Genomic DNA, 26,811 nt, shown 5'->3' on the forward strand with positions numbered 1-26,811 from the left:
AAATATTTAAGCACATTAATGCAATACATTTTCATAATTTAAAGTTAAAAAATATGAAAGTACAATCATGCAATAATCACATAAGAGCTCTGCATAGGACAAGCCAATGTAGAATCAACTCATAACAGTAAATCTACTTCACAGTTGAGAAATTAAGCTACTGTATAAAATGGGTTACTCGACAGCCAGTTCAACAGCACACTTTAAACACAGTAAGAGATACTGCTTTAGCAGAGTTATCTAACCTATTAACTAAGTTTTCACAGTTTGACTTAAGAGACAAACCAATTTTAGTTCATCTATGCGGAGGAATATTGAGCTTAAATTATTTCTTGTATTATGTATATGTATGTCTTGTCTGGTGATGAATAAGTGTAGATTAGATTTTGTGTATAATACTAATACATGAAAAATATAAAGATTGATAACAGTCAACATCTTTAACACATCAGTCAGAACAAAAATCAGTTGTCAGCGATCAATAGGACCTGCTTTTCAAATGGTTCTTAAGACCTTCTCTTGATCCATCAAAATATCTCTCATGTATGTTGCATAATCCGGAGAATCATACCATTAAAAATACAGGAATGAAACAAACCAAAAATATCTTATTCTTCAATACTCTACAATAACAACGTCACTCAATTTCCAAATCAGGTAAGCCCTAGAAATGCTACAGAACAGGTTCCTAATGTGATGAGACTAATTTAATTTTGAATCAATGTAAAGGCCAAGCAACTTTACTGATTGAAATGATAAGATTAATATAATATTTTAATCTTGATTACAAAGCACCTAATTATACAGATCTAAGTCTGTGTTGATTCAAATTATTAACTGCCACAACAAAAATCCAAATTAATGACATTTCTCCAGATGTTTCTCTGCAGTTACCTGTTTGACCTTAGCTGGTTCTATACCTGTAGTCTGTTTTTGAGCACATCTACCATTTTTTCAATGTGCAGACTATGCTGATAAATCAAGCTTAAAAACTGTGTTTATATAATAATAGTCATCTACAGCTAATCTATATAATAATCTACTCACCTAATATGCCGACAGGAATATCTTTTAGCTCCTTATCAATAGTGTCAAAAACGAACTGGCCTTTACTGTAGTCTATCGCTATAGTTTTAGTTTTCACTCCGTACAGACTCTCTGAAACAAACAACAACTTATGAGACATGCTGGAAGAAATGAATTATATTTTAATTGTGTATCTCCTAAGAAAAATGATACTGCTAATTATTTCATTTGGCTTTTACTTTATTGACAAGAATTTCACCTCTAGATTTTATATGGCTTAACTTAGAAGTTAGAGGTGTTTCATTGATAATCTTTAAGATTACAAGTGTGTTAATGAAACTGTACATAATTATACAAGGTGATGTTGGTCTTTACTAAGTTGTCTCTATATGTAAAAAAACTTCTATTATGTGGATGGTTCTCTGCAGGAGCCAGTTCTTTATTGCTTCTTGTTACTATTTCTTGATTTCTTCTAGCGGAGCATTAAAGAGTTTCTTCCCAAAATAGGTTTGCTTTTTTTCAAGTTCTGTGAGGTGGTAGAGGGGAGTACATGTCTTGTATTATGTCCGTTTCGGGGAAGGTCTTTTAATAGACAATACAATAATGTTTCAGGAATACATAGAGAATGGACTCAGTATTTCAATTCTTTCAAAATTGTCTCTACAACTTTCCTTCGGTCCTAATTTGCCTATTAACCATATTTCTTTTATTTAATATTCTGAAATTAATATGTATTGAGAAGAATTCTTTAAAAGATTCCTCCTTTTGGCATTATTTTTGTCTGTAATGTTGGTTTCTTATTACTAAATACTTTGTGTGTTCTTTTAGTGGTGTCAGATTGTTTTGCAGCTTTAACAGTTTGTATGTAGAGACTATATAAGTCATTGGGTTGCCTGGCTCTGTCAAGAATGTAGTCGTAGTGTTGACTAGTTTTTGATTGCAGGGTTGTCTGATTCCTGAAGTCAAAGATTAAGTTGTCTCATAGTCATAGTCATAGTCCTTTGTTTCAAGTTTGCTATTGGCGATGGAAGATTCCAAAGGGTAATAGGATTTTGGACATTTGCCATTGTTATATGTTACAAAGTGTATAGCACCATGTTTCGAGGATTGAAATCTGCCCTCTTCATCAGGAGTAAATAGATTGAATAATATAATATTGAATTAATATTTTGTATTAAATATAACAAGTGTGTTATTGATATTTGAAAATTAAATCTCTACATATCAACAGAAGGGTCAAATAGTATTACTATAGTATCAAAGCTATTTTAATACCACTCTTACAAAGAATTGACAGAAAATGTTCAATTTCCAATGAGTTTAGTAGAAAGTCATTAAGAAAGAAAATGTGGATGTTAATATTAAATTATTGCGGGAATAAAAATAACAAATTGCGATAGCTCACTCCAGACATTTTGAAGTAAAGAAGCTGAATTTAATCATTCATGTAATCAAAATAAAACATTCAGTTATGCCAGATTTACAATATTCTTGATATCCTCCTAAATTAAAAAAAAAATGTGCAGGGGTGGAGGTAGCTACTAATGAGCAGTGTGCTTTAAGTAAAATCAAAGTAACAAACACAAGAGTAGCACATGTTCATTGATGTAGCTATGTGTGGAGGTAGCTACTAATGAGCAGTGTGCTTTAAGTAAAATCAAAGTAACAAACACAAGAGTAGCACATGTTTATTGATGTAGCTATGTGTGGAGGTAGCTACTAATGAGCAGTGTGCTTTAAATAAAATCAAAGTAACAAACACAAGAGTAGCACATGTTTATTGATGTAGCTATGTGTGGAGGTAGCTACTAATGAGCAGTGTGCTTTAAGTAAAATCAAAGTAACAAACACAAGAGTAGCACATGTTCATTGATGTAGCTATGTGTGGAGGTAGCTACTAATGAGCAGTGTGCTTTAAGTAAAATCAAAGTAACAAACACAAGAGTAGCACATGTTTATTGATGTAGCTATGTGTGGAGGTAGCTACTAATGAGCAGTGTGCTTTAAGTAAAATCAAAGTAACAAACACAAGAGTAGCACATGTTTATTGATGTAGCTATGTGTGGAGGTAGCTACTAATGAGCAGTGTGCTTTAAGTAAAATCAAAGTAACAAACACAAGAGTAGCACATGTTTATTGATGTAGCTATGTGTGGAGGTAGCTACTAATGAGCAGTGTGCTTTAAGTAAAATCAAAGTAACAAACACAAGAGTAACACATGTTTATTGATGTAGCTATGTGTGGAGGTAGCTACTAATGAGCAGTGTGTTTTAAATAAAATCAAAGTAACAAACACAAGAGTAGCACATGTTCATTGATATAATTATAACTAAACTAATGAAAAAAGTACAGATCCATTTTAGATTGCAAACAAAAGTGCAGGAAAATAGTGGTAGGAAAGCTACAATGATTAAGAAAGAAAGCTATGAGCAACTAGTTTGCCCAGAACAACTGCTTTTAATAATCACAAATACACTGTTTTAGCTAAATTTTAAAACTATAACAGAATTCTTCTTCATAATGCACTGGTAGTGGATGCACTTCAACCATTTTAGATATGCAACTGTGACGAAACCGTAACACTATGTAACAATTCACGAGGCATGTAAAGTTCTTACACAAAATGGAAATAACAAATGGGCGGGATGGCCTTATAAAATTGTTGATCTTGTCCAAATAAAATCTTGAAAACCCTGTACTGCTACTCCTGGACAACCAAGATACTCAAAACATTGGTAACACAATCAAAATCTTGAGATATTCCACCCACATTGTGGAGAACCATCTTCAGTCAATTGATGTTAACTGAAACTCCAGTAATACATATATGCTTTTACAGATGAGTTAGATGTGAAGCTGTGTCGTAATTGGCTAAAGTTTCACTTATTTCCCAAAAAAAGTGTAATATTTACATGATTTCATGAATACATTATGCAACATCAACATATGAAAAAATCTGCTTTAGAAGAACACAGTTACAAAAATATACACAATAGAATTTGACAAAATTAATGTAGACTTCTTGGAAAAATTCCATTCTATTACCGAAGGATAAAAGAGAAACTTTAGATGTAATGGAGAAAGAAAATCACTTCAATAAAGAAGACAGTAGTAAATTATATAGAAGCTGGCAGTCTTTAATAAAGAAGTAATTTTGATCACTGATTGAACTCATCGGTCATAAATAGTTTAAGCTTTAGCCAAATACGATATAATTCCATCTTCCTTAAATCATCTAAATTGATGCTTATTATTAGCAGTTTCGGTTTGGACAGACAAATTCATTTGTCAGTTTGAATGCTGACTGAGAATAGTAATACACAGCGTGACTGAAATATTTGAAGGTGTTAATTGTGCTAACAATTTTTCAACACAGCGTGACTGAAATATTTGAAGGTGTTAATTGTGCTAACAATTTTTCAACACAACGTGACTGAAATATTTGAAGGTGTTAATTGTGCTAACAATTTTTCAACACAGCGTGACTGAAATATTTGAAGGTGTTAATTGTGCTAACAATTTTTCAACACAGCGTGACTGAAATATTTGAAGGTGTTAATTGTGCTAACAATTTTTCAACACAGCGTGACTGAAATATTTGAAGGTGTTAATTGTGCTAACAATTTTTCAACACAGCGTGACTGAAATATTTGAAGGTGTTAATTGTGCTAACAATTTTTCAACACAGCGTGACTGAAATATTTGAAGGTGTTAATTGTGCTAACAATTTTTCAACACAGTGTGAACTGAAAAACGTATATGAAACTGGCCTCTTAAATCTTAGAGGTAAGAATATCAAATGATTTAACAACCTTGACTTTTTACATATAAATATATCATTGAATGCACCCAATTGACATATTAAATAATTATAATCTGCCAAAGAATAACTAACTTGATGTTTAACTTTCCGGTATTCCTATAAAACCTGTCAAAATACAAACAGATAATTCTATATCAGCCGAAACTACCTCACACTAGTTTCAAATCTGTGATAAAGACTAAGTGTTATAGGTTCTGTTCTTTTTAATGAGAACAAATACTCTGTAATACAAAAAGCTCGTTCTGTGAGGGTGATATATTCTCACAACATATTCTTGCAGTTACTTATCTTCCCCACTGAATATAACGTTCTAATAATTCTTATTTTAGAATAGTATTAAAAACCATTTACTTAATATTCTAATGTATAACTAAATAGTTCTAAAAGCTGGGGCAGAAATGAATTAAACTAGGGATGGAAGCAGTATTCTTAGCATCAAATGTAAACCAAGTGTAAAATGGACCATCTGAAATTACTCTGAAATCAATCCTAGCTGTAAATCAGAGTTTATGGCATTGGTAAACCGTTACTATCGATCGAAAGTATGAAGACAATTTCATTCACTAATAGGTCGTAAGGGCGTCCATTAACAAAAGGGAATAGACCATTGTGTGAGGAAAGGAGTTGCAATGCCTCTCACCAGACCAAAATCAATATTATGTGGTTTACTTGTATACTTTAGTTTGGCAAGGAAAATTGTCTTTCGCTGGATGTCAAGAAAGCATCAGGAGCAATAGAAGAAAGAGCAAGGAAATATTCAGGCCAAGAGAATGCTGGAGTGACCCTGAGATTGAACAAAAGAACACAAATAGCAAGTTTTCTGATTCTTCACCGGACATTCCAGTCGTCTACATAGAATGAAGATCAAGATACCATATTCTATCTAGGCATAGTTGTGAACCAGATGAAAGATCACGCCACATAACATTTGACTTTATACCAGTTAGTACAAACTAAATTTCTTATTTTGTGGAGGCCTCTAGAAAAAAAATAGACAATTATAGCGTCGAGCAAAAGCATGCACGGCTATTCCTGAATTTCCTGACACAAATGTTGCATAACAAGGCTATGACTTAGAAGCTTGAAAGAAAAAGAAATCCAAACCACATTCACTTGTAAGTTACTTTTTCATTATTCACCATTGTATCCTATACAAGAAATGAATATAAAAGCACGATCGTCATTGCATAAATAATATAACATAAATATAAAATGAAAAAATGTTAATGTTAAACGACACAAGACAGTGGAATTATTAAATTAATTACTTCTCAAACTAACATATTTGAAATTGTTAATTTGTAATTGTGACTAGGGCTATGTTATTATAATCCCAATCAATCTTTGCTTTATAAAATAAACATAGTATGGAATAAAAATAAAAGAAGAATTCTGGCCAGCTACAATGCTTAACAGATGTACTGTGGCTGGTGCAGAATTTTGACATTTTAATGTGCACTACTGCACTCACTTGTTGCATTATTAAATCATGCTTTATAACGGCTTTGATATATTTGAACTATCACGATATGTATATCCAATATAAAGGATTAATATAACATACGATTAAATATACAAGTATTAAGCTATGATAGTCAAGATGCGACAAATCAAAATTTATGACAGTGTTAAAATTGCAAAACGATCAATCTGCGTGATTGAAAGTTGAAGTTTGAAGAGTCGTGCATGCCAGCTTTCAAAAGTTTGCAACTCGACTCTGCCTAGCCTCTACATTCTGGAAACATCATGGTCGAGACATACATTTGTACCAGACTTGAGGCAGGGAGAACTATCAGACTGTGAAACACAGGGCGGCGGTTCATGATCGCTTGCCTTCGCAGACTGGAGTTCATGTGATCAACAGATTCCAATTGGTATATAAAATATTCCAGGCATTTAAAACGCTGTTTAGCATCCACATTTTATAATGTTAAGGAGTTTTTGCAAATAAACTGGGAAACCATACAATCATTAAAATGATGCTGGATTGAAAAGGGATTTATTGGCAATGAATAAGTCGAGATAAACAATATGAGAGAATTGTGCTACGCAAGCCCACATTTTAGTTGAAATTATTGAAACATTACGTTTGCTATACATTTTTATTGTCGCTACTATACAAATTTAACTATTGACTATTCACAATTCAAATCTTAATATTTGACTTTAAACAAATAAAAAAAATCTATTTGGTGTTTGATGCCATAAAATGGAATTAAAAAATGTGATATAATCTGTTTCTGTTTCTTTAAACCGCAACTGTTATATAAAAGTTCATTAATTATATTATCAGAGAGACATCCATGTGATTAAACCCAAGCTATCTTGGTTTGGAGAATGTATGCTTTTGAACATGGAAAAGTGCTAGAACATCTTTTGTATTTTGCTAAATAAACTTTCTTAATTTATATACTCACAGATTTCTGCGATATATCTTTAGTTTTCCAGTTAAACATTTTAGTTACACTTTAGTATCATCACATTAAAAGCTGAAAAAGAGATTGATACCATTTAATTAGTTCCTGTATTTGTCTGGCATACAAAATTAAGCTTTGCTTAATTTCAACACATGGTATATGGCAGACTTTTGGTCTTTTGCTCTTCCCATGTCAAGATCGCACCAAGCAAGGATATCTGTCTTTCCAACCCCCCAAAATTACCCAATACCTCATCTTTGTAACATTTTTAGGTATCATCTATGCATCTGTAAACCTTATCCAGTGTTATCATCCACCATAATCTATTTTTACCATACCATAACTTTTTTTTTTCTAAAGAAAACTTTTTTTATTTTTATTTAATATAGCACTATTAGATAAGGATGAGATTAGTTTTTAGTTTCAGAACGTTTTTGTAATGATGCATTCTTGTAATCGGTAAGTGTAAATGAGTTAAAACAATTGATTGTAAAACTATAAGTAACATAGGTAATGTTATTGTGTGCCATCCACATCCTGTGTGTGTGTGTGTGTGTGTGTGTGTGTGTGTGTGTGTGTGTGTGTGTGTGTGTGTGTGTGTTGCAGTGAAAATCTGCTGCTTCTACACACAAACTCCTCAGCTGAAGAGACGAATCAAAATTGAAACAGGCAAATCATCAAAAAGATGTGAGAGCGTTAGCTCAAAGAATAAATTTGCATCAACGCACTCACAAAATGCATTTCGGTCATCATAGAGTTATGGGTCCCAAAACGGTGACTGATTTCGGTGTGACTTATGCCTTTCACACGAGAGCGTTTGTTGTGCAAAATGGAAATGATTTAGGTCCAGTTTGCATACGATCCTGTTTTCATTCTAATTCTAACTCATTAACATGGCGAAGAATCCATGGACATTGTAAATTTGCATTGCTGCCGGTTCTGTACGTACTTGTATGTCTTCATAGATCGTCAAAGCGTCATGGAATTATGGATCCCGAGAGAATAACGTATTTCTATGAGTTAATGATCCCAATGTAACTCATCTAACCGATCTCTGTGTGACTTGGATCATGACAAAGAGTCTGAGATTTCGAAAATGGAACTTTGGAATTTGCATTATAGCTTGTATATTTTGCAAATCTCAGACCACAACAAACAAGGCCAATGAGGATTTGCAAAGTCGTATTTACTGCACGTTTGAAAAGGAGGGTTGATCAGGAAGGTGAGGAAATAATCAAGCTATAAAATTACATTTTAAAATAATGTTATACACAATACTGCACAGCTCACTCGATGCTGATACTACTAGTTTTGCAAACACTCATAATGTGTTGACATTGTGTTGAATGATTTTGTGCTTACTGTCATTCAATATTTGACAAGATGGGATCTTTTTAAATATTCCTCCACCTCATATTTTTCAAAACTAAACAAGCCTTCGATCATCTGATTACATATACGTACGCGCGGTCACCTAAAGTGCTCTGGTTTGATGTATTTTCTTTGTCTATGAAATTGATGCTTTGACCTAATGATTTTGTAAGGTGAAGCAATTATTTCTACCAAACTAATTCGTCCTTTTTACCATATCACGTACTTAGAATTTAAACACTACATTTCTCAAATAAACATTTGCAATTTTATTGATAGTTCTTTGCTTAGAATTGTTTTCAGAACAACGCATACACGTTTAATAACGCTACGTTTGAAATAATCTCTTACTTGTGTAATATTTGTTTTATTGTAACAATAAAAACAAAGGTTTTGGATTTAAGTATAGAACATATGTTTTTTTTTTCTTTGTTTCAAGGGGAGGGGGAAATCTCTACCAGATACCTAGAGGGTACCGCCTATCCTTGACGGATCCCCAAGGCATGTGAAGCTCTCTCACCCACTAAAACTCCCGCCTTATGATCTTCATCCTGCAAGAGTCGGTATTACTTCAGCTCTTGCAAGGTCTTTTAGCTTTCAGTTAACTCATTGCTTCATCTGTTGGTCGGTTTATTCCCATAACTCGTCTCTGGCTTTACAATCATTCGAGTTACATCCTCCGATGCTCCTTCACTCTCCAAAATCTTCCCCACAATGTTGTCCACAGTGAGTTTCTGCACCCCTTTTCTTCTCTCTAGGTTCCACCGTTTGAATATAAAAATGTATGTTCCGCTGTGTCATCAGCCTCAAGACAGTACCAGCACTCTGCAGTTTGGCTTTTGCGTATCTTGTGTAGGTAGCTGCGGAAGCTACTATGTCCACTTAAACACTCGGTGACATGGTAGTCAGTGTGTCCGTGTCCACGCTGGACCCAAGGCTGCAGTAGGGGATAACCCTTGTGGTCCACTCTCCTTTCTCTGCTGATCCCCACCTCTCCTGTCATCGCCTCATGAGTTGACAGAACATATGTCTAGATGTCTGTAATATTGAAGGAAAGAATTGTATTTGGGTGAAACAAAATAAAAGTGTAAAGTCATCCAATCGGCAGCCAACTCCTTCCGTCTTTCACTTATCCACATTATTGTACTTATTGGGGTTACCTACTGTCTCTTATTTTTAAAATTTATGTGAGCTGAAAAACTGTGAATCGACGGTCTCTCGGTCGAATTAGGATAAATAAAGTGTCCACCCATTAAGAAATATTGGACGTTTCAGTTGTCTTATCACGTGGCCACTCGATGTCTACTTATAATAACGGAATACAAAATAATTCTCCACTAAATTTTTCGTCCAACCGAGTAAGTTTTCCGTTATCACCAGCATGTGAGGATAATAATATGCGATGTGACAACAGAGGGCATTACTCTTTTGCAGGTTGATGTCTAAGTTATTCTTACAAGTCGGAAATGGTTTACGATATCAAACAAGTTAAATTCCCAATCAAAGCGATTAAACTCTCTTACTCGTTCGACGCGACCCGGTGCTTATCTGCATAAAGAAACTTAAATATAAACTAAAAACTGTTTCACTGGCTGAGTTCATATTTGACAAGGTTATTTTGTAATTTTAATACACGAAGGCAACAAGCAAAGTGCCGATGGCCGAGCGGTCTAAGTCGTTGGACTTTGGGTCTGAGTTAGAGATAGCGCAGGTTCAAATCCTGTCTGTGATCGTTGCACTTTTTATCAGTACAATAAACCTCGTACTGTATTGACTCTCTCCCTATTCTGTTTGATAAGATCCTCGCACAGGCCAGTGGCCCATGAGGACGGACAGAATAAGGCTTAAAAGGGGATCGGCCTCTCCTTAAAATATAAATATATATGTGTGTGCGTGTGCGTGTGCGTGTGTGTGTGTGTGTGTGTGTGTGTGTGTGTGTGTGTGTGTGTGTGTGTGTGTGTGTGTGTGTGTGTGTGTGTGTGTGTGTGGGGGGAAATTAAAAATAACATACTAATTTACGCAGTTAAACATAGAGAAAGAAGAACACTAATAAGTAGCAAATTACATAAAACCTTTTAAACACCTGTGATATTCTGTCGTACAGTTTGGAAGACATATGTGTCCCAATATGCATTGGTCACACCTCTCGGCTCAAACTTTTTGTATTGTCAAAAGGTCAGACCGGTTTTTACATGACCGAACCCCGCGCTCCGTGCAGTACTAGTTTTTAATGCAGACGAAATTCTCGAATAACCAAGTTTTTGTTACGTATTGGCTAATGTGTTATTGGTAAATCGGTTAAGAAATACCTCCATTTCGTATACTTTCATCTTGCAAAGGGACAATACTCACTGCCTGATACTGTTCAAATTAGTTTTCCCTGTACAATGTTTGTGAAGGCGTTGAATGTACCTTAAACATGAAGTAAAAATAACTTACAAGTTAAAAAAAGTTACATTAAATATATGTAATACGAAAGTTATAGATTTTTCAGTCAATTGCCATCTTATGATATATTTTTCTGCAGAGAGACTATAATTTTACAGTGCTTACGGAAAGTCGTGGGTTTCTTGCAAAAGAGGACCACCGTTACTGAATATTGTTATATAGAAATGCTATACTTTCAAGTCAGTTTCGCGTAATAACAAGTTTAATTCATCGATGGCGGGCTTGGCGTCAAGTCAGGCGTCAATTCATGCTACCGAATAGTTCGAGAATCTTCGCAGTAAACAACGCCAGCCTCAAACTAACTGATTTTAACGAAACATTTTGGTGTATTACATTAAAACCTGTCATATCCGGCCTGATGTTGCAACGGGAGGCCGGGTATCTTTATAGCCGGATATGGAACTGTAGTATGAAGAACGTAAGTAGTCATTTATAGCAAATACACTACCGATACTGTGGTTTATTTTTTGAAGGCATTACGTAATTATGAAAACGTTAAATAGTGCATTGGAAACCTTATAAATTTGTGATATAAAAATGTAATTTCATTTGAACACTTAAAACTAAAATAATGTATTGGCATTTTACGTTTTTCTGGTTACGTATGTAAAATAAAATACAACTCGGAGTGGTAAAAATACAGAACTATCCCGCCAATACAACATGTCCCAGCGCACATTTGAGAGCTGATGCAACATTTCTGATACAATAGCTTCATCAAGCTTGTTGTTTCTTAAAAGCAACGGGTTAAATTTTCGTAAGGGGAAAAACGTCCCACTTTTATCCCGCCCTATCCCATCGGTTGGTGTGCTGGAAAAAGTAATCCAGATAGCTGGTGTGCCATTCCTGCTCACAAAGCTTACAGTTAAAGCGTGTTATCATTTGTTACGAGTCCGAGTATCGGAGGTGTCGGATATAACAGGTTTTCTTGTATTACTACAAAGTGAATACTATACATAATATTTATATTGCTATGTTCCATTGATGTTGTATCCGTATTTGTGTTTACGGCATGTTTTCACATATTGTACATTATACAAGGTGAAAAAAAGGACGTGAATAACCAACTGAAAATATTTCTTAAGTCCAGTATTCATTTACTAAGTTTAACTTTCACAACTTTGGCCATAACAAGAATATTAAATCACCTAGAACAGGACAAACACTGTAAATGTTTCCAACTTTAAACCAGCGTAACTTTTTATAGAGTGGATCTTTTCAGTACGGCGTTGTACTCCACCAATAGAGACCTTTAATTTGATCTACTACTCGATCAATGCTCTAATGTAATATTTCCTTCTGACTCCTTGCGGGCCATCCCATCACATGACAATAAATGGTAGTTACTTCAAAAAGTAGATTTATAGGTGCAGTAATGATGTACCAAGTTTTACCGCTTTACCTGTAATCGTTCGGGAATTATCAAGCCTGTGCGGGACTTTTTTACACCCTGTATAATAAATTTCACAATCGCCGGAGGAGTATACCTTTTGCAGGAAGGAAACATAAAGATAATTTATACTTAAATTACATATGAAGTTTATTTGAAGAAAACAGGATTTTTCCAAAGATTTGCCTTCGTTCAATGATGCAAACAAATCAGTAACAGTCCGTTTCAAGTACTGCATTCTGATCTCTTTCTCAGGTGGATAACTAACCTAACAGGACTTACAACCGAGAACCATTGCCATTCCCTCATATTGACAGTAAACTTGAACATCTGTCTCAAAATAATTACATCAAGTGCATTCATTGTTGTAACAGTTCCATAATTACGGGTATGGGAAGTTTAGACTTTTCATTTACGAGTAATGTTTGGCCGTTATCAAGATTGCGAATCAATGATTCCGAAATGTTACATTTGTGACTTTCAACGTCGAAACTTACTAGGTGGCCAGTTTCAGTCAACTTTGGGAATTTTGACTCTCTATAAAATCCCTCGAATTTTTAATGAAAAGGACATTTTCCCCTACTTATGGCATTAGAATGTCCAAAAGAACTTTAGACAATTCCCTGCAAGGCGAATCACGAGAACTAATGCAACTAATACAGTAATAATTGGCCGGATAGGGATGCTAGGTTTGTGAATTTTCGAAAGGATATGTATACGAGGGATTTTGGAATGGCAAGAAGTTAGTTTAGGTATTAATTTATCTGAGAAACATTATTATTATTTAGTGTTTCTATAATCTTTTCTTTATACACTACTGAATTAATCAGCGGTGCCTTAATCAGCTGGTAAGATTGTGACCGTGTTGTTTTTCTCAAGGATCCACACATCCATTTTCTCCTCTGTTGTCAAATTGTACTTTGTAGGAAGAATGGACAAAAACGGTCACTTTGTTTCTCAGATTATTGTGCAACAGCCACCTCGTTTCCAGTTAGGAAATCCAGTACCTGCACCGATAAAACCACTAGATAAAACTGATATTTCCGCTTAATTGAGAATTTTTGAAGATAGGTTGATTTAAATACTGGAATTTACGGTATTCTGTATTTGTGGAAATTATTATCATTTTGTTGGGAAAATGTTAGTTTTTTTTCATAATTGTAAAATTAATAAACAATTTCAGTATCATGAGTTTGATAGGATCCGGTGTGCATTAAGTGGGAAACTCCGAAGAAACACTTGAGGGAATTGTATAAGTCTATGACGCAATAATTCCGTTTGTATCTATACGTAGAAAGTGTGCCAGTATGTTGCAATGCTATTGGTAAAAAGCGAGTAACTTACTATGCTATTGCAATACTAGATAAAGCCGTCGGTGAAGGCTTTGTCTAGTGACAACTAGTTCTTTTCGTACCAGGTGATTGAACTTAGAAGGCCATTATGATCTGTCACAGTTTACAGCTAGGTCGCTTAATACAATTGTCACAAATTGATAAATAAGGTGTATTTGTTGCCAGTTTACTGGGTGGAGATTTCAGTGATCTTCGTACTCACCGATCTGAGCAGCGATCTTGGTCAGTTTGTCCTGAGTCCTGGAGATGAGGACAATGTTGATACCGCGTTTGGCCAATTCCATGGCGTACGCTCGGCCTATGCCGTCGGTGGATCCCGTCACCACTGAAAAAAACAAGAACCTCTTAGTAACATTAACTTATCAACAATCCTGAAATAACTAATTTGCATAGAAAATTTAACTCGGTTAAATTAAACAATTAGTAAATGTTGCCAATGGTAACTACAGTACTGTTAGTTGAAGTGTTAGTCCTTTCTTCTAAATACGTTCACGTAAACCAGTGATCTACTTTAAACTGTACTCTGGTTTCTCGTATGCCACTTATTTTCTTTAGTATACGATGTTCACTTCTGGAACGGATGAGAAAATTCTTGGCGAATTTCGTTCACTCTATTTAGAAGATACAGAATCGAAATATTTGAGAGAACTTAAATCTGTTTACAGCTGAAAAATGTGGATATTAAAGAATTAAAATCGTAATAACAAGTTCTTAAAATTTGAAATGTGATATTGTGAAATAGTAATCATAACTGTATTAAATCGCTCCCCTATCACGAAATGCAATTACAATTTGTACATTATTTTTAATGATATGCTGCATTAGTGATATACTTATTTGGTTGAATGAACCATTTAAGTTCATGATTTTAACATCAATATTTTGATGTGCACCTGATGAGACAATAAGAACACCTCTTTATCTGAATTACACTATATGGCTGTTGGGTAAACCAGGTAGAAAGAGCTCTTCTATAGTCTAGTTGTCTCTGACATAGAAACGATGTAAGAGTTCGTTTTGAAAGTTTTCGTCGCCGATTATCTTGGATATCTTCAGATGGACGTGGACTCCATATTTCACGAGTCATATCTGATAGTGTCATATTTCAGAACTCAACATTCTTCAGGAGGTACTTTCATCTCAGTTTCCTGTTGTTTATTCATTGCACCAACATTATTTTGAAGTTGAGGATATTTCACCTCAATATGCAATATTTTATTTTTGACTGTGATAAAATGTTTACAATCATATTTTGATATCCTGACACTGAAAATCGAAGTAAAAAAGATCAAACTTGTCATTACTGACATAAAAATTGGATTGACGGCAAGGTACATAACCTTATTTAATTTAATAGTCAAATCCAAGAGATAAAAATGTGTAAAATTAAATATTTTTTTTATCTTCCAAATCGAAGTTAGGACTAAGAAGCCTAACACAACCTCGATTGTAAAATATTAAAATTCAGCTGCAGGAGTATATAATAGATTACGTATTAATTTACTCCATTCTCAATGTTATTTCGACCTTAACCCCCTCACCCAACAGGGGTCTTGGAGGAAGCGACACGGAGGTTACTGCCTTGTTTGCCTTCTCGGAAGTCTTCTATTGGTTAATGCAGTGCATGCATCTTTAAATCCTTGTTTCTCCAAACAAATTCTTGTTCCTGTATTCCTTGTTCTAGGACAACGTCTTCTCACGCAAGAATTATTAAGGATTTCCAACAGCAAGAAGGATAAGACAGACCGTTGTTTGTTTCTATAGTTCAATTTTATTTCACTGAACTATATAATGTTTTAGTTTAGATACCTACTGAGTATAATAAAAAAACTCGGCTTAATTCCACACCTAATTCGATTTTCTTAATAATCTAAAATCTTATTAGAATTCCGTGTTTTAGTGCCTGATAAGGAGGTTTGATATAAGATTCACAGCTCACATATAATTGTAATGTTGTAGTTTTACGTAGAGTTTTGTATCATACGATAGCTAGAGTTTTGTATCATACAGTAGCTAGCTAGCTTTTGTATCATACGATAGCTAGAGTTTTGTATCATACAGTAGCTAGCTAGAGTTTTGTATCATACAATAGCTAGCTAGAGTTTTGTATCATACAATAGCTAGAGTTTTGTATCATACAATAGCTAGCTAGAGTTTTGTATCATACAATAGCTAAAATGAAGAATAACACTGTGTAGTTTAAAAGCTTTGGTTAAAGATGTTAAAAAATGGACTTGTAAATAATAGAATTCCAAAAAGACTACAACAAACTACAAAGAAATGCAACACTTAGACCTGACCTAATTTTTTGTCAAAACACGAGAAAATCCCCGATTGTTTTAGGATCGGTTAGGATAAAAAAATACAATTCATATTTTGCAATCACATTGCCGAGAAATTTATTTATCAAATAATATGTTAAATTATATGTTTATTTAAATAGTAAAACGACATGTTCTCTCGCACTTACATCCGATTCTAATAGACGAATACCTAATATTTTGCATATTTTTGGGATTATTATGCTATAAATATAGCGTTCGAAAATTGGGTATATAGTGAGGTTATTTGTTGATACATCCCAATTTAAACTATTCATGTATGTCTAACATAAACGCATTACGGTGTGAACCTAATAATTAGCATTTCATTACAATTTTTAATTATAACAATTGAAGATACACAAAATTGCCATTAATGTATAGACATGTTAGTTATTTACTAATGAGTCGAACACTCTTGATAAATTAAAACGTCGAGAATTAAAGCTCTTATATAGAAGGACAGCTCATTATAAGGAATAACATATCCATATGGGCTCAAATAAATATACACGTTCTACATTATTGTCCTTATCTCCTCAATATGACTATGGACCCTGCAAACAAAATACAATTTCTATAAAAGATATATTGACTTGTTCTAAGAAAATTTTTAATGAGATATACGCTTTGTTTTTATAGTTAAAAAACTTCAATTTTCGTTATTGAATGTCTTTATTACAGTAAAATATTTTTTAACTAAAATGTTCATACAATTTCAGTTTTTCTTGTTGTTTTATGTACTTTTTTTTAAATAAGGAAGGTTTTATAAAAATGGTTCACTCCTTTAAAGAGTTGTTTTAAACACGAGACTCAGTTACACATGTGTACCGTATACATTTTAAAATTGATAAAAATTTGCACTTTAAAAACATTTTTATGTTACAGTATATTAAAAAATAGCTTCAAATACTACTTTATTCTTGAGGATTATTCATTGCATTATTACAAAAATAGCTTAAGAAGTATTATTAGTTTTGTAATGATCACAAAACATTTTCATGGCTTTAGATCGTAATTGTGGCGAAAACCACACACGTATGAAAACTAGGAAACTATTATCAGTTGGATAACCACATATGAGGATTTTCTTGTGGGAAATAAACTCACGGATCACCTTACAACGATTCATCCTCTATTTATAGGACACCCTGTATATATAAACACACTCCTTAAACACGCCTTAAAATTTTCTCCTGCTATTTTTATTTTTCAAGTAGAAGGATAAACCTTAAAAGGATAATCTGTGCCGTTCGGATTATCACAGTAACCTTTGTAACATCAACATTACCGCCATCACAATAACCTCCGTAATAGCAATTCTACCTCCATTGCAGTAACTTTCGTAACACTAACAGTACCTCAACCGCAGCAAGCTCCGTAACACCAACCCATAACACCAATGGTACCTCTATCGCAGTAACTCGCGTTAAAACCAAAAATACTTCTGTCACAATAACCTACGTAACACCATCAGTACCTCAGCCGCAGTAACCTACGTAACACCAACAAAACCTCAACCGTAGTAACCTCCGTAACACCAGCCCATAACACCAATGGTACCTCTATCGCAGTAACTCGCGTTAAAACCAAAAATACTTCTGTCACAATAACCTACGTAACACCATCAGTACCTCAGCCGCAGTAACCTACGTAACACCAACAAAACCTCAACCGTAGTAACCTCCGTAACACCAGCCCATAACACCAATGGTACCTCTATCGCAGTAACTCGCGTTAAAACCAAAAATACTTCTGTCACAATAACCTACGTAACACCATCAGTACCTCAGCCGCAGTAACCTACGTAACACCAACAAAACCTCAACCGTAGTAACCTCCGTAACACCAACCCATAACACCAATGGTACCTCTATCGCAGTAACTCGCGTTAAAACCAAAAATACTTCTGTCACAATAACCTACGTAACACCATCAGTACCTCAGCCGCAGTAACCTACGTAACACCAACAAAACCTCAACCGTAGTAACCTCCGTAACACCAGCCCATAACACCAATGGTACCTCTATCGCAGTAACTCGCGTTAAAACCAAAAATACTTCTGTCACAATAACCTACGTAACACCATCAGTACCTCAACCGCAGTAACCTCTGTAACGCCAACAAAACCTCAACCGTAGTAACCTCCGTAACGCCAACAAAACCTCAACCGTAGTAATCTCCGTAACGCCAACAAAACCTCAACCGTAGTAACCTCCGTAACACCAACAAAACCTCAACCGTAGTAACCTCCGTAACACCAACCCATAACACCAATGGTATCTCTATCGCAGTAACTCCCGTTAATACCAAAAATACTTCTGTCACAATAACCTCCGTAACACCAGCCCATAACACCAATGGTATCTCTATCGCAGTAACTCCCGTTAATACCAAAAATACTTCTGTCGCAATAACCTACGTAACACCAACAGTACCTCCACCTGCAGATTGGCTCCAGTATGTACCATGAAGCCTTCACAGCAAGCTGATGTACCATGAATTCCCCACAAGAGAGTGAACCAAAGATACTCCATATTTAAATTGATGTTAAGAATTGAGAAAGGTTTGGCATGCTTTCGATCAGTGAAGGGCAGGTAGGGTTCCGTTTGAAGTTAACTGCTGTAGTTTATTTAAATATAATACAAACTCATTTCTCCCGAATCAGTTGTGGACTGCGGTCACTGTTAAATTAACGAAACTCCTCACATTTTCTAAGCGTTGCTTAATGTTAAGATAAAAAAACAACGAAAAACATATTTATTCAACTTGTAATAAATATTTAGTTAACAAATTATATAATATTTGTATTATAAATGACATTTTTTTAATAACTAATACTAATAATTAGTAATATAATTAATCAATAATATTTGTAATATATTAACAATTACGTACAAGCTTAGCCTTCTTAGGTAACTAAGAGAATTTTCCGATGTATTGACGAGCATCACTCTCAATTTTTCATAAAGAAAAGTGTTATAACGGTGTTTTATTTTGAAAACAATACCTCAACATAGTTACACAGGAGTTTTGTTACATTTAGAGCATCACTTTTGCGGTTAGAATCAAACATTACCTGCTTTAAGTTTTAATTGGAATAAAATGTCACGATTTTCAAACATGATAAAGCAACATATCATACTAGTACTACTGTATGTAGCTTTGTTTACTGGATTAAAATTCTCTCGAAGAGTCTCATTGTTTGACACCCTTTTGTCTTTCAGAAGAGGCCTTAAGGGAAGAAATCTGGGGCGTGGTTTCAAGTGAACGCTGCAGAGAATTGCTTCGATTTGATACTCCACTCTCAGTTGATTTACCATTAATTCATTATTGTTTTTATATTTAAACAAAACAACATTTCCACCTGAAACTCATCATATATTATGCCCGAACCCGGTAGATAAAAACATATCAACTGCAGATATTCGTAATTGTATCTCTTTCACAAAAAATCATTTAAAATATATATTCTCTTGAGAACCGAATCAAAACTACAAGAAGCTGAAAGTACCTACTGAAAATTAAAAAAAATATAGTTTTGTAATCTAACCTTTTTTGTATTTATTTTCAAGCACAATAAATAAATTTGTATTCTTTAATAAAATTTACATAACAAGGCATGCAAATAACGTTTATAATGATTCTATTATGTATATATTATATATATATATATATATATATATATATATAAAGATATGATAGCTTATTCATTGTTACCAATCTTTGCAACTTGAAAACTGTATCGAGACAATACTTTTTTACGAGTTGGGGATAAAAAGCTTCTTTCAATATGTGGCAAAATAATGAAAGGCACTCTATCTAAGGCACTCATGTGAACATCAGCCACATGAAACTCTGTGACACCTTTGTCAGAGTAAGTATGCTGCAACTCGCTTCACGTCTTCAGCAATTAGGACTAGCTAACTTTAGATTACTTTTCAATTTACAGCAAATCGAGTAACACATAGGGAAATATATTGCATACTGCACGATGGAGGAGTAGTATGCAGGCCAAGCTTGCACAGAGATCAATGCAAGGATTTAAGAGAGAAAGTAGGGCACGAGACAAGAAAGGTTAAACATTGCACGACTTGTTGCGACATCCTAGGATCGTCTCCTCTCTTGTGCTACCAGTTCTGTCACAGCCAAGGCGGCCATACCTTGCTCACCGGCTTGATACTTCAGGCACCTACTACAGTCAACAAAATAGACCGAGCATCTGAACAAATCTGTGCATATTAAAATGGAGCACATTGTTTCACTTAATCTGCTTCTGATCTTTGGAAAAAGATGTCTTTGTATAGTGATGTATAGTGCTTTACTCTCTTAATTAACTTTTGGATAATTTTATTCTCAAATGATCTTTAGGGTTGGGTAAGCAGCCCTGTTGTCTATGTGCAATGCCAGTGGCTTGGCGTGTGTTACTGATCAATATTTCCAGAAATAAACGTATTTTGGAAATAAACCTATCAACACGTTGACGACGTTCACCATTATTGAATTATATCTTGTCTAAAAACAAATAAACCTATACAAAGGAGTACAGAAGTCTTGCCGATCCACGAAATATCGTATGTACAAATGTCATAAGATTGTAATCAGCCTGTATATATGTTTGTTTATTCTATCCAGCCAATTTATTCAGCCAAATCCATGGAGTGACATACACCATTGTTGGACTCGATATTCCTTGCATAGAAATGAAGCTTCGTGACAATTTCATATCTACGGGTGATTTTGTTGTAACATAAATAAATTTTCCATCCCCTGCAGTGATAGGTTTTGCTAATGGTCATCCAATAACAGATAAGAAATTGTTTTGCATAAATATTCCCCCCCCCCCCACTTAATAAAATTGTCCTGTCAAACTGGTATAATTACAAGACATGTTCACAAGTATAAATGCGTGATGAATTTTATTAACTTCTAGAATAGGTAATGCAATCGGGACGCTCCTGGTGCCGTTTGAGAATTCCCCTAGATAGAAAGTAGGGAAGGCCTGGGGAGTGTGCCGTAACTTTGTGGTAGAACAAGTTGCAGCGCGGCGGTGGGCGGTGGTGTCGCGCTCGCTTCGGAGTCGGTGGCCGGGGTTATGCAACTCGGGCTGGCGGTGAAAGTGCTGAGCTCTGCCGTTTACACCGGTCTCGGGCCTGACTTACTTCCTAATTGGCTGATTACAGACCTACACTCATTGCCTCAAATACCTAATATCAGTACATCAAACAACCCAGTGTCTCATTAAACCGTGACAGTGATTACCGCTGGAGGATCACAGTTACGCTACGATGAGAAAGCGGTGGGTGAAGTCGACTTGAGTTTTGGACTCTAAGTCGATTGTTACGATTTCATAATATTGAATTGAAATTGAGATAAATACCCTTTCGTGTTTATATTTTAGCACTGTGTCGGATGACTTTCAAAGCGTATTTCACGAAGCTTTTAGATCACGGAAGCTCACTGACCATGCCACCACAGCCTAAACCAGGCTCTGCCACAAACTCCGAACTAGTTCTAGCTTACCCATTTCTAGTTCTTCTTTGTAGTTACTAGAATATGTAGAATAATAGTCTCTATAAACATTCCCAAATAAGAACTATCCAGGCTCTTGGATATCTCGAATCTTTGGACTTTTTCCGACTATGCAGCAATCTTAGATCACACATCCTCTCAAGATGGCAGTACATGGACACAGTATCTCCTCATAAATAAACATATCTGTATAAATTGTACTATATACTATTCGGGATAGGATTATGTTGTAGGGCTCGGTTCTTTACTCCAAGTGTATTACACAACGATTTCGATTAGTAACGATGTCGATAGCTTGTGAAGTTAATATTTCGCCGCTTCTGCTGAACTCATAAGCACAAATTCAATATCCTACAGGAGTACAGAATAGAACTCTGGAATAAAAATGAATTGCACTATTGCGATTAGCATTGGGGAGGCAGAAATAAAAATCTTACTGACGCAACTGCATTGTGAACAAAACGCTTTGTAAACATACAAAGATAATCTCCTCATTAAAGACCCTCCACTGCGCATAGCCTATAACTAGGCATATTGCGAAAAAATTGGATATAACTAAATTGGAAGAAGACTTTTTTGAGATCCGCCACACTTAAATTTTGCATTTAATATTACACAAATGGCACTCTTTGTTTTTTAAACAATGTGAACTCAAATCGGCGGAGAAACGTTTTATATATAAATATATATATATATATATATATATATATATATATATATATATATATATATATATATATATATATATAAAACACCGTCCATCCAGTTGCTGCAAATTGTTAGCACAGAGCTTTAAATGAGGTGCACATATTTATAAACTATTTACATCAGCTGAAGAATGGCTTAAAATTCCACATAAGTTTTAAACAGATATGTGCTAAAACATTTATTGATAAATCAAACAATATTGAGTATTCTCGAATGCTAATGTCAGCAAGAAACCATCAGAAGACCCTAATTGGTAAAAGAGGTAACAAATTATCTGAATTAAACGAATTTGGCATAATAATAAAGACGTAAATTAAACATATATGTATCGATTGGTCCAAAATCACTCAAAGGTGTTATGATGTCCGAGTGACATGTGACATTGAGGGTCGTGATAAGGAAGTTTCCCAATATCTCTCTGGTTCCTACAAGTAATAACAGCTGACATCTCCGATAGAGAGGAGTCGGAATTATAGTTTCTGGTAATGCTGAGTTTCAGAACTCCGTACTCATCTAGACCTCTTATTTGATATATTAAATGAAAAGTTATGCCATTTAAAATTAGAAATTGCTTCTCAGAAAAAGACACTCTGTCTCTGTGAGGAGTTTATCTCCACATTTCAACTCTCATCTCTGTAAAAACATAACGCCAGCTCTCTATATTAAAATAACAAATGTAAAAAGTGTATATTGAACATTTTTAGGCATAAGGCTATAGCTGTCAACGAAACAACCAATAAGTTTCAAGTCACATGGGGAGCCGAGGCGAGCGGTCTCAGACGTCGGACTTTGGCTAGAGTTAGAGATAGCGCGGGTTCAAATTCTGTCAGTGACCGTCGAACTATCAGTATCATTGACCTTGTACTGTATCGACTCTAAAAATTCGGTGAAGGTTTCATCGAGAATGTCATGTTTTATTAATTATGACGTCACTATAGTCAATCGGGCCAAAATCAATGTTTTCGTCAATTCTGTTTTATGAGTCTTACGCGTTGCACATTAGATATTATGTTTAACCGTTCACTAGGATTGATGTACGTCAATCATACAAATTGTGTGTTGATTTTAACTTTGCGTTAAAATACAAAATCTACTTTTTAAATGATTCTCCATTCTAATGAACTCAAAGTTCTCTGCCAAATTCAGATAAAATAAAACAGCTCAAATGACTGATACAGTTTCTACATCTAATGCTAATCCATTGAAGCCGTGTGAACAAAACTGTCCTTCACTCTCTCATTATCTGTTCCTCAGGACATCTATCATTCTACACTCTGAACTGTCAGTATTTTCCAAGAATGAAAGGCATTTAGGATCTGGTATAGTTTTGCGTGCTCATTGACTACGCTACCAAGATGTGTGTTTACACGTTAACTAACTAAATACAAACCCACCAGGGATCACTTCTGGCTGGTTTATACCTTCCAGTTGAACCCACACTGGAAACAGCAAAAACTGATGCGTTACTATGCAACCTTATGGATGTCCAGGAACGGCACATCACTAACCGCAAATGTCGAGATTCTGGGGTTCAAGGGTATTATAGTTCGATAGGTCTAGTCTACTGTGGGAGATGACTGTTGGAGTTGGTATGGTTTGTTCCCTTACCTCAGAGGTTCTTGTTAACCTCAACAAGGGTGTGCCACCCCCTGCCTACTTTGACAAATGTTCTTACAGGACTAAGTGCAATTTATAATATTCTTGCCCTAAGAGAGAAAAAAAACTAAATACAAAACAAGTCAAGACCCCTAAGCGCCTGGCTTGCGCATGTGCAACCCCTAAAGGTTATATACAAAGCCTATCCGTTAAAAAATTATAGGACGGATCCTATTATGTGGTATATTATGGACTTCATTGTGTACTCGTATATAAAAGGAACCGATCAAATATTATCTCTTTCCAGTATTTGGACGATTTTGTTTAGAAAAAGCGATGCAATTTAAAATTGATCAATGAGGCCGTGTGTGTCGAAATCGTAGCTGCTATTTATGGCTTTATAGTGACTTCCTCATTCAAAACTCGCAGATGCTGCATTACGTCAGTATTTTTACATCATTTTGACAAATGCCAGTATGCCAATATACGGCGCACCACCAATAAATGTCTTAAGCGCATTGGTTGACAACAAAGCCCCAATATCAGGCCACCTCCAGTGTTATACGTTGTGAATTGTAACAATACAACACGATCTACAGACAGTACGATGCTGTGTCGTAACAGTAGTTGATGCTTCACTGACTATTATATCTTTTCTTCAACGACCGTGACCAACTGTATTGATTGCAGTGAACGTGCATAAATGTGATCTGCCTGTCGTACGTACGTTCATTGTTTTTTCCGAACAGAGTTTATTATCCGTACTCTTGCTTCAAGGTTTATAACAAGTTTCTCCGTATCTATAACAAAAGTTTTGGTGACCTTACCAAAACTTCTTAGAATATTGTTAAAGTCCCCACAACTTCGGGAAGTGTTTGAATTGGAAACACTTCTAGAAAAAGTTTATTCGACTTTAATCAAATGTAATTTTGTATGTTTCGGCTTTATTAAAGATACTCTAAAGCTGTTTAACTTATGGAATTGCAGTTTCGCATAGGCATTTACCTATTATTACTGATCTCAAAATTACGACAGAATTAATATTTAGACAAATAGATATGTAATAAATACATAGAAAGCCTAAATATACGTTTCTTTCTTATGTGTTAGAACAGGAAGAAATATAACTGGAAGTACACTTTTTCTGTTTAAATAAATTCAATTAAATATTGCAAAAACAATGTTATTTCAGAATCGAGAAAGCTGTGTTATCGACTTCGTAAAATTTAATATCAATATTCCCATTGAAACCAGAATACTTTTGTATTATATCTGGACTCTATATTTTGCTAACATAATACGTAAAGTATATATAAAATCAAATGCTGTATTTCGGACAGTTTTTAAGCTAAAAACGATGTGTACTAAAGAAGCTAAAGAATGTAGCTAAAGAATGACTGTATCTTCACTATACTAATTTCCGTTGTTATTCGTAGAGAGTTTAACCCAGCTCATAATATTATCTGATGTTTTAATAGAAAATACTGATATCTCATAAACTTGAGTTTGTTAAGTTTATAATGTATCGTCCACATTGTAACGACTTATTTTAAAAAATCAAATGGCATACTAAGCTTAAATGTTTTACGTAGTTTAATTTGAACTTTTGATTCGTTATTTTGTTTGTATGTTAGACCTGGGCCAGAGGATTCAACATTTTGGCTATTAAACGATTTAAAATCTACTTATGACTGTGCCCCGGTTTGGTGGCAGTGACCAATGCGTTTTCGTGACCTGGAAACGTCGTGACATACCATTTTGAAATGAAAGGGTGTGGTAATGTCCCCTTGTGATCAACTGGTAATGTCCCCTTGTGATCAACTGGTAATGTCACCTTGTGATCTACTGGTAATGTCACCTTGTGATCTACTGGTAATGTTATCATGTGATCAACTGGTAATGTTATCATGTGATCAACTGGTAATGTTATCATGTGATCAACTGGTAATGTCACCTTGTGATCAACTGGTAACAGGTAATTGGTCGGTATCTTACGGGGCAAATACCCTCGACCAAACCTGGGTTTGGTGGCAGTGACCTGTGAGTTTTGTTTTTGACATAATACTCTCAACTGGAAGGGTTTGGTAATGTTACCTTGTAATCAACCGTTAAAGTCACCTTGTGATCAACTGTTAAAGTCACCTTGTGATCAACTGTTAATGCCACCTTGTCATCAACTGTTAATGTCACCTTGTAATCTACTGGTAATGTCACCTTGTGATCTACTGGTAATGCCACCTTGTGATCTACTGGTAATAATACCCTGTGATCAGCTGGTAATGTCACCTTGTGATCTACTGGTAATGTCACCTTGTGATCTACTGGTAATGTTATCATGTGATCAACTGGTAATGTCACCTTGTGATCAACTGGTAACAGGTAATTGGTCGGTATCTTACGGGGCAAATACCCTCGACCAAACCTGGGTTAGGTGGCAGTGACCTGTGAGTTTTTGTTTTTGACATAATACTCTCAACTGGAAGGGTTTGGTAATGTTACCTTGTAATCAACCGTTAAAGTCACCTTGTGATCAACTGTTAATGCCACCTTGTCATCAACTGTTAATGTCACCTTGTAATCTACTGGTAATGTCACCTTGTGATCAACTGTTAACGTCACCTTGTGATATACTGGTAATGTCACCTTGTGATCTACTGGTAATGCCACCTTGTGATCTACTGGTAATAATACCCTGTGATCAGCTGGTAATGTCACCTTGTGATCTACTGGTAATGTCACCTTGTGATCAACCGGTAATGTCACTTTGTGGTCATCTGGTAATGTCAACTTTGTGATCAACTGGTAATGATACCTTGTGGTCAACTA

At 35.0% G+C, this 26,811-nt stretch overlaps 1 protein-coding gene across 1 annotated transcript in view; it reads right to left on the reverse strand.

The window, feature by feature from the left end:
* Positions 1-26,811, reverse strand: part of LOC124368684 (hydroxysteroid dehydrogenase-like protein 1) — a 57,037-nt gene that overhangs the window by 9,639 nt on the left and 20,587 nt on the right. The window contains exons 2-3 of the mRNA XM_046825970.1: positions 14,030-14,152; positions 1,048-1,158 (exon numbers count right to left, since the gene is read on the reverse strand). Of these exons, the coding sequence (XP_046681926.1) occupies positions 1,048-1,158; positions 14,030-14,152 (234 nt within the window). The remainder of the gene's footprint in view (positions 1-1,047; positions 1,159-14,029; positions 14,153-26,811) is intronic.

The sequence above is a fragment of the Homalodisca vitripennis genome, chromosome X (assembly GCF_021130785.1).
Source record: "Homalodisca vitripennis isolate AUS2020 chromosome X, UT_GWSS_2.1, whole genome shotgun sequence".
In the NCBI taxonomy this organism is placed as follows: Eukaryota; Metazoa; Arthropoda; class Insecta; order Hemiptera; family Cicadellidae; genus Homalodisca; species Homalodisca vitripennis.